The following is a 9,375-nucleotide window of genomic DNA, read 5'->3' on the forward strand; positions in this document are numbered from 1 at the left end:
GGATAAGCATTAGGGTGTGTGCACTGCAAACCACGCCAGCAGGCACTGCAAGAGAATGAGAAGAAAACATTCACACTAAGCTGCAGCCAGGAAAAACAAGGTGCAGGGCTCAGGAGCAGATGCAAACCACAGCATCCAGGGCAGTGTGATTCATTACCTCTCCTGTGTGTGCCTTGGCACGGAGAGAGGCAGCAGCTCCTGCTGCAGCCCGAGTGCCCTCTGCTGTCACTCCCAGCTTGAGGAGCGATTTGCAGAAGCAAACTCCACAACTTCTGTGAAAGTTGTAAATTGTGTGTTTATTACAGCGAGCATTTAAAGGATCGTTTCTCTTAAATGGCATGCTTGCCTCTGGGAACTCCAGATCCTTTTTTGTCTCCCTCTCTAATCCATATGCATGCAATTTCACAATAGGTTCATACATATTCATTTTACTGATTTTGCCTGACATTTTTTTTATCAGAAAGAACTCCAGGGTCATCCTGCCCTGTCTCCTGCAGCCTCTCTGTGTCTGTTTCAGAGTTCAAGGGGCCCTCCCTTGTCACTATAGGACACGAAATAACACAATGCTGCTCTTTTCAAGGCAAAAAAGGACTTTTTAATTTCTGACTCCAACATTTATAGATTTCCAAAAGTGACAGTGGATTGGAGGATGACAGTGCCACCTCTCCCAATGACACTGGACAAAACAACAGTCCATCAAATTTCTCCTCCCCTATAAAAGAATGCAAAACAAGAAGTTATTTACATAAAATGTGTGAGAAAGTTCATTACAAGAATGTAAACATCAGAAAACTTAGAAAATCTTAAAAAATCAGGGTGACACTCCCTTATCTCTGTCCTTTGGCTGAAGCAGTTTCTTCCAGCATAGGTTTTTTGCAAGAACAGACAGTCACACCAAACATCTATGTTTTCAAGCTACAGACTTAATTCAAAGATGTACATTTCACCTAAATCAAAATGGATTTCTAGTCTGGAAAATTTTTACTCTGTGTCAGGAGAGTGACACAGCCCCCAGCTGTGCCTGCCTGGCTGTGTGTGGCTTCTCTGTACCTGTGACATCTCTTCCTCAGGGGTCAGTCTTGACCATGAGCATGTTGCTGTGGTTGTCTGTGAGCCTTTGCTTCACACACAGGCTGCTGTGTGAGGAGCTCAGCTCTCCAAGCAATCCAAAAAAAACCAGGTTCTGTGAGGCCTCCCAGCTGAACTCACTGTAGCTGTTCTCTCTGCAATGCCAAAGTGTGTCCCCACTGTGGCATTCACATTCTCTGAAATAATCCCTTCACCCAGGATTTTTCTCCTGGGAAGTTGAGAAGCCTCAGAGAAAAGGAAAACAATTCTGATCTCATTTGCTTCTCCTGTGTTGTGCTCACATGTGGAATGTGGTTGGAGATTGTTTACCCACAGGTGATTGTTGCATTGGATTCTGCTGTGAGTTGTTTTCACTCTTTGGCCAATCAGGGCCAAGCTGTGTGGGGACTCTGGAAAGAGTCACAAGTTTTCATTATTGTCTTTCTAGCATTCTGTCTGTATCCTTTCTGTATTCTGTAAAAGCTGCACCAAAGGCTAAGGGTGGGTAAAGCAGCACTGCATGATAGTGTGTGCAGGGGTAAGGGAAGGGAAACAATTCCATTCTGAACTGATTCTGGTGCCTCCTGGATCAGAGCTAATGCTGAACTCACAGCAGAGCCAGTGACAAAGGACCTGGAAGGTTTGCAGCAGGGCTGGGCTCTGTAGAAGCCTTCCTGTACCTTCTCTGTGCCTTGAATGAATTCTCACCATGTTTGAATGCACTTCTGCTTGCTATTACACTGCACTTTAAGTGCTTCCCATGCGTGCAGGGTGCTGGGGAACAGAGCATGTTCCTCTTCCATGGAATTACAGCACAGTGACTCCTGCTTTTGGAGAGAACTGGCTGACATGCTCCACATAACAGAAAACAGATGCTTGAGCACAGGCGACAAATACCCAGTACAAAAGAGGAAATCCACACACAATTGTGTCACTTTATTACGTTTGCCTGGCCTGTGGTGTGTGTGTGTGGCACCCAGGTGCAGCTGTGCAGAAAGCCTGAGGGAGCAGCATGCACTGTGCCCAGGTGGAAGCTCCTTCCTGCCTTTGGCTGCAGGCAGCAGCAGTCACTACATGTGGAAAGGGGCACTTAAATGGCAGCCCAGGGAGGGAAGGCAGACACATGGACACAAAAATATACTTTCTTTAGGCAACACCAGCTCTGTTAGGGGATGCTCTTCTGAGTGGAATTACTAGGAGTGTTGCCCTGTTCTTCTAAGCCTTCTGATGTTTGCATTCTTGTAAGGAACTTTCTCATGCACTTTTCTGTAAATAATTATTGGTTTGCATTCTTTTCTGGAGGAGGAGAAATTTGATGGACTGTTGGTTTGCCCAGTGTCATTGGAGAGGTGGCACTGTCATCCTCCAATCCACTGTCACCTTTGAAAATCTAAAAATGTTGGAGTCAGAAATTCAACACCCTTCTTTTTACCTTGGAGATTCCAGTGTGCACATAGTTTTATTTCATGTCCTATAGCAACACTAGCAGGGACAGTCTGAGTTCAGCAAAGCTTAGGGGTCTGTTCAGGATGGGGCACACAGCCCTGAGTGGTATCAAGAAGCTCAAGTGGGAGCCTGGAGTGCTGTGTTGTCAGCAAGCACAGGGCAGAGGCAGACATGAACTTCTTGCAGACATGGTCAGCAGAGGGGGAGCGGTGTCCTGCCAGCAGAGTCACACTGGATCACCAGGATGCTTGCTGCCTGAAGCATGCAGAGGCCAGGAAGGGCTAAATGAGTTTGTTTTCATTTGTTTCTGGACCCCATCCCAAATTTTTTCTAACCCAGTTCCCTAAGTTGCTGTCATCTTTCTCTCTTCACTAGCATGGAGATCCCATCTCTCTGAGGGAGCCAAACGAAGCCCCAGGGCTGGACACCAGACATGTTTCTCTTCCCAACACTTCCCTTGATAAATGGATGCTGGGAACAGTGTAAGAGAAAAGGATTCAACCTCTCTTGTTTTGCATTATCACTAAAAATTAAACTAATAGTATTGACAGTCAAGCTAGAGCCCCTCTGTAGTAAACAATGTTAACTTTTTATAAATGGAAGAAACCAAAGTTCTCACTGCAGGTCATGGAAACAGTTGGGGACAGGGCTCTGGGTTTCCCTGGTATGTTTTGAGACACAGGGTCTGTGGTTTTCTTTATTCTTTTCCCACTCTAACTTCCAGAAAATATACTTAAAGCATCCCTTCAAGTTAAGGAGTGCCCAAGTCAGGAGAGCAGGCAGGGGAGACAGCTGACTCAGGCTGGGTGCTAGGCATTACAGACTAAGAGAGGAGCTCTGCAGGATTTTTAGGTGATCTCCTGTCTGACAGAGAACACCAGTGCAAGTGGTGAGGTGCATTCCCAAATTCATTCACATTCTTTGCACAGTCCTCTTGAGGAGGGACGGGCGGTGGCTCCTGGCACCTTGCACACACGTTCCTATGCAGGAAGGCCGAATGCTCCACAGCCAGCAGCAGCACCATGCAGAAACCATCCAAAGGCTGGGGGATGGATGCCCTGAGGGAAGTGAACTGCAGCATGCAGGTCCTGCTGAGCAGAGCTATGGCTCCAGTGTCACGCTGCTGCCGGTGACGCGCGCGCCGTACCAGCCCTGCCAGAAGAGCGTGTCCTGCCCGCCGTGCTCAAAGCGCACAAAGCGCACCCCGGGCCCGTAGCTGGAGAAGGTGTGAGAGATCTGTGGGACAAGAGACAAAGCAGTTGTTAGTAAGTGTCAGACAACCACAAACCGACCATTGCTCAGTGCACAGAGCCCTCAGCCCCGCTGGGCACAGTCAGACCTGCCAGGCTGGGGGAATTTACAGTGGGAGAAGCCTTGATCCCATCGTTCCGAGGGCACTGAATCACTCCAGGTTGGACATTGTGTGCCCAGTTGTGGCCCCTCAGTTTGGGAAGGACATTGAGATGCTTGAGCACTTCCAGAGGAGGCAACGAGGCCGGAGAGGAGCTGGGAACACAAACCCTGTGAGGAACCACTGAGGGAGCTGGGGGTGCTCAGCCTGGAGGAGACTCAGGGTGACCTCATCACTCTCTGCAGCTCCCTGAAAGGTGCCTGTGCTCAGCTGGGGCTGGGCTCTTTCTCCAGACAGAGACAGAACCAGAGCACACAGCCTCAAGCTGCTTCAAGGGAAATGCAGGTTGGATATTAGGAAAAAGTTTTTCGCAGAAAGGGTGATAAAGTTCTGGAATGTTCTGCCCGGGGAGGTGGTGGAGTCACCATCCCTGGGTGTGTTTCACAAAGCCTGGATGTGGCACTGGGTGCCAGGGTTGAGTTGAGGTGTCAGGGAACAGGTTGGACTCAATGACCCTGAAGGTCTCTTCCAACCTGGTGATTCTGTGACAACTCCTGCACCTTATACCTGCTAGTGGTGCCTCAGCAAGGTTCCTGTAAAGCAGCCTCCCTTTTCCTTTTCCAATCATAGGATCATGGCTCCAGAGAACACATGACAGAGCCTCCTCCTCCCCCTGGAGGATTCTCCCGCTTCAAAAATATTCCTGATTCATGTAGGTCGGGTGTCACCTGCTGAGCCCATACCTGTAACTCACCTCAGTCCAGCTGCCATCATTTCCCTGTGGGATGGTGACAGTGTCACTTTTGTACTCAGCCAGCACATCCTCATTCTCAGAGAGCAGCTTCACACACAGCTCATAGAGACAACCAGCATCACCACGTCCTGCATACCTACAAGGAGAGCCCAGGTGTTGGCATTACCTGTAAGAGCTCTGCAGAGGCTCCACCAAGCTCACCAAGTTACTGCAGCCTTGCTTGGAGATGGAAACCTGCAATGGTTCTTAGCCCAGCCCACCACCTCCCCTCACTGACCACAGGAACCTGGGCTTTGGAGTTCATGGGCTCCAAAAGCCTGTGGGTCCTGTCCCACATCCAGGATCCTGGCAGCTGAGGTTTTAAGGCCCAATATATATATATATATATGTGTATATATATATATATATATATTATATATATATATATAAATTTATATACATAATTTTAATATCTATATATAAATTTTATATATAATTTATATATGGTATATCTATTGATATATTTTATATATTTATGTGTATTTATATTCTTATATCTATTTTATATATAGTTTTATATATTTTTATATCTAGTTTTATATATTTTTATATACAGTTTTATATATATTGTATATATTTATATATAAAATATTTATTTTATATTTCTAATATATTTTATCTATTTTTTATATTTATAGATTTATATATATATATATATATATATATAAGGTCTATGCCCTCCTTCTCTTCCTTATCTTTCTTAACCCTCTGCCTGTCCTCAAAGCCTTCCTTAATACTTACCAGTCTCTTACCATGATTTTAGGCTGGGTTGTATCCATCAGCTCCTCCCAGTAGCCCTCAGCCCTAAGGTCAATGACCTGAGCCTTTCGACACCACCTGAAACACAAGATGTTAACTGGGGTCACAGCCCCTCCTGAGAGAACCAAAAATGCCCCCTTTCCTGAGGAAGAGAAGAAAGCAGCCTTACTCATAAGATGTGACAAAGTATTTATGGACTTCTTCACTAGGAAATTCTTTTCCAAAGTCCCCTGGGAGCTCTTCAATTTTCCAGCCATCACCTCCATTCTCTACCTCTCCCCAGTGCTCCAAGCCTTCTGCAAATGGCAGAAAAGAGACTTGGATGAGTCCTGTGGACGTGGGGAACTTGACCATCTCCCACTGGAACATTCCTCTGGCTTGGGAAAGTTTGATATTAGACACAGCACTGATTTTATATGTAGACTATGGATATGTTTGTTAAGTAGAGGTCAGGCAAAAACCTTTAGCCTGACTGAGCCCAATCACACCAAACTTTAATATTCCCCAGCAAAGTAGCTGTGTATGTGTGGGTCTAAGAAAGTACTCCAGGGAAAGAATTTAGGTATTCTGAAGTGTCACCCTTTTCAGTGTCACAGCACACAAACACTCTGGGGACAGATAGTGATTGCTTTGTTTCTAACTATTCTAAAGCACTAAGTGGTATTTTCTGAAGCAGAAGACCTTAAACATCAGGGTTTTCAAAAGGCAAACCTGGATGCTGGAAAAGCTTGCAGAAAGTCACTTGTAAACAAAATGGGGAAGCTGTGTTGATGCTGCTTTGGTCTATGATGTGTGAAATTGTTGTTGCTTGGGTTGTGAGGCTTGGTTACTGCTGCTTATTGGTAAGCAGCTTATAGCTCTGGCAAGTGAAGGTCACAGATTCAGAATGATGGCACATGGGGTGTGTGCCCAGTCTCTAACATGGGCTGAGGTGAGGAGAGTAAAAACAGGATTGGCCTGAGCTGCTCCAAGGAGAGAAGCCTGAAGGGTTTGGTGAGCTGAGGGCAGACTCACCCCTGAGCTGGGAAAGGCTTCATCTCTCCTGTCATGGCTTGGCAAGAAGCAATACAGAAACAAATGCCACAGCCATTACTGTGTTGGATGGTTTCTACAAAGGACATCTTTGTGCCTCAAACATGATTTAGATCCTTGCAGAGGTTAGATAAAGTGAATGTTATGCAAAGCCCTTTGCAAAGGCGGATTATGAAAGGCCTTTGTGCTCATTAAATGATTTGGCTGCATGGATTGAGTGACTTGACTCTTGGGCAGGGGGAAAATTCTGCAACCTGACAGCAACTAAGATGTATTTTCAAAGACCAGACATACACAATTCTCAGTGCCTGGTCATCTCTCTGTCACCCTGAAGCTTGTTGTGATGTCTCTCAAGGGCTGATTATCAAGGGCCTTTGTGCTCATTTAATGATTTGGCTGCACGGATTGAGTGACTGGACTCTTGGCAGGGAGAAAATTCTGCAACCTGACAGCAACCAAGATCTATTTTCAAAGACCAGACATACACAATTCTCAGTGACTGGGCACCTTGGAGCTTGTTGTGGTGTCTCTCACCTTCACCACATGGGTTCTTGATGAGATTCCTCCTTTTCTTACTCAGGAAGTAGAAGCTTTGCCAGTCCTCCACATCTGACTCTGCTCTGCTGAGGCCTTCCTGCTGACACTTCAGGATCCAGAGTGCAGCTCCATCAACCAGGTTCCTCCACTGGCAGCAGACCAGGCGGCACACCAGCACCAGCTCCACCGCAGGAACGGAGGCCAGGATCCGGAGCAGGACTGCTTCAGGGAGGGACTCCATGCCTGGGGCAGGTGGCACAGCTGTCTGAGAGACAGGCTGGAAAGCAATGCTGAGGCTTTCCCACCCTCAGCAATGCCAGACACTGATGCAGTAGAAAAAAAGGGAAAATGAATATGTTATCTGTCACAGACATATTTTATGAAAAATCCTTTCCTTAGGATTTTTCTCCTGAGAAGCCTCAGAGGAAAAGAAAAACAATAATTATCTGCTGCTGTGGAATGAAACAGGTGCATCTTTGATTGGTCCATGTTGGTTGTTTCTAATTAATGGCCAATCACAGTCAGCTGGCTCAGACTCTCTGAGAGTCACCAGCTTTTGTTATTCATTCTTTTCTATTCCTTGCTAGCCTTCTGATGAAATCCTTTCTTCTATTCTTTAATATATCATTTTCTTTTAATATAATATATATCATAAAATAATAAATCAACCTTCTGAAACATGGAGTCAAGATTCTCATCTCTTCCCTCGTCCTGGGACCCCTGTGAACACCACCACAGTTATCTGAAGGTAGGATTTTTGATTCCTAGCCTCAAGGTCTCCTGTTCCTCATTACATTAATAGCCTGAAGCAGATTACTATTTTTATATTCTAAGTAAAAGCCCTGAATTAAATCTGCCCACAAAATGTGTGTATTTGAGCTCTGAGTTTGTTCATTTTCCAGGCTGGAATCAGTCCTTCCAGAATCTCTGCTACTGCAAAAATCAGCTTCCTAGTAATGATTTCCTCTGCAGAGGAAGGCACATGGGTGCTTGTTCTGCCTTTAAGAACATCCCTGGTAACAAATGCTGCAAAGCAGCACTCAAATATCAGTGTTAAGCTTCTTGCCAGCCACCTTTGCAGTGGTTTATTCTATATCTGACAGCCTTTCCCTCAGAGTGCTGGCACTTCATCAGGAGCCTGTATAAAGTAAAGGTCTGAGCATAACTGAAAATAACTCAGCTGATATTCTCTAATATTCTAATGTCTACGGCCTCATAACTGGAGAAATTAAGTCAGAAGTGTTTGCTCTAACTTCACATGCTAATTCTGAACTCCAAGCAGCTCTCTGCTGCCCTGAGGCCCAGGTGCAGGTGCTGCAGGACTGTGGAAAGATGAGTTTGCAGATTCAGAGCCCGTGGCATCTGTGAGGGATGCTCTGTGCCACTGCTTTGATGTCAGCTGAGTCCTGGTGCTGGGAAGCTGCTGAGGTTGCAGCAAACTGCATGGATGCAGCCAAACTCCTCAGGAATGACTCAGTGAGCCTGGGAGAGCACTAAGAACAGAGCTGAAATACCCTGGCATGCAACTAAACAAAATACAGCAATGCCAAACCTGGTAAGGAAGGGAAGAAACTGGGAGTCACTGCTGTAGCAGCATCCTAAATCTAAACGTTCAGATGTATCTATCTGCACTGCACCCAGCAGGGGCAAACTGTAATTTACAACTCCCAGACAGAATTAGTGATTTCTTATTCTCCCCACACTTCCAACCCTCAACCACAGTCCCGAAGGCCAAAACATAATTTTTTAAAAGCAGGCGGGAGGGATCATGCTGGTTTCATCTCGTACAGGAATTTCAGAAGCCTCTCCTGCTCCCTGAATGCTGATAGAGCACTGTTAGCCAGGTTTTCTCACGCACTCGGGAGAGGGACGGAGGCGCCTTTCCTTTTTCCTTTCCTTTTTCCTTTCCTTTCCCACCCCAGCTAAGCACCCAAACTGACCAGGCTTTACATCACGGACACGCTCCGGGCAGCGCGCATCCCTTGACGCGTTCGGGGCACTGCGTGTCCCTCCTCTTTCCCCAGGAGACACCCCGGGAAACCCGCGGAGGCTCAGGGGGGGCACCGAGCGCTCTTACCTAAGCCGCAGGGGCCGCTCCGAGCTAGGCTGCACTGAGAACGGCACACGGGGCTGGGGCGCCTGTCAGAGAGAACCGAGACCTGTCAGAGAGAACCAAGACCCGCCCCGCGGCCCCGCCTGCTCTGCCCAAACACGGTTCGGGGCGGTCCGGGCTCTGGTCAGAGAGAACCGGGACCCGCCCCGCGGCCCCGCCCTGTTCCGCCCAAACGCAGCCCCGAGGCCCCGCCCCAGGCCGGCGGCCCCGCCCCAAAGCAGCCCCGCCTCAAAGCGGCTCCGCCCCAAAGCAGCCCCGCCTCAAAGCGGCTCCGCC

At 47.3% G+C, this 9,375-nt stretch overlaps 1 protein-coding gene across 2 annotated transcripts; it reads right to left on the reverse strand.

Annotated features, from left to right (window-relative positions):
- Window positions 1-2,490: 2,490 nt before the first annotated feature.
- On the reverse strand, window positions 2,491-7,318 carry LOC129129662 (F-box only protein 2). 2 transcript variants are annotated; one of them, XM_054647633.2, is made up of 5 exons: window positions 6,984-7,318; window positions 5,587-5,713; window positions 5,400-5,495; window positions 4,609-4,755; window positions 2,491-3,750 (listed from the first exon to the last, which is right to left on the reverse strand). In XM_054647633.2, exons 1-5 carry the CDS (start codon window positions 7,225-7,227, stop codon window positions 3,630-3,632), a joined length of 735 nt encoding a protein of 244 aa, XP_054503608.2. In that variant the 5' UTR covers window positions 7,228-7,318; the 3' UTR covers window positions 2,491-3,629. The 2 variants fall into 2 exon arrangements, with proteins under 2 accessions (XP_054503608.2, XP_054503607.2); XM_054647632.2 differs by having other exon boundaries at window positions 4,620-4,755; window positions 6,984-7,312.
- Between the last annotated feature and the right edge of the window lie 2,057 nt (window positions 7,319-9,375).

The sequence above is a fragment of the Agelaius phoeniceus genome, chromosome 24 (assembly GCF_051311805.1).
Source record: "Agelaius phoeniceus isolate bAgePho1 chromosome 24, bAgePho1.hap1, whole genome shotgun sequence".
Lineage (NCBI taxonomy): Eukaryota > Metazoa > Chordata > Aves > Passeriformes > Icteridae > Agelaius > Agelaius phoeniceus.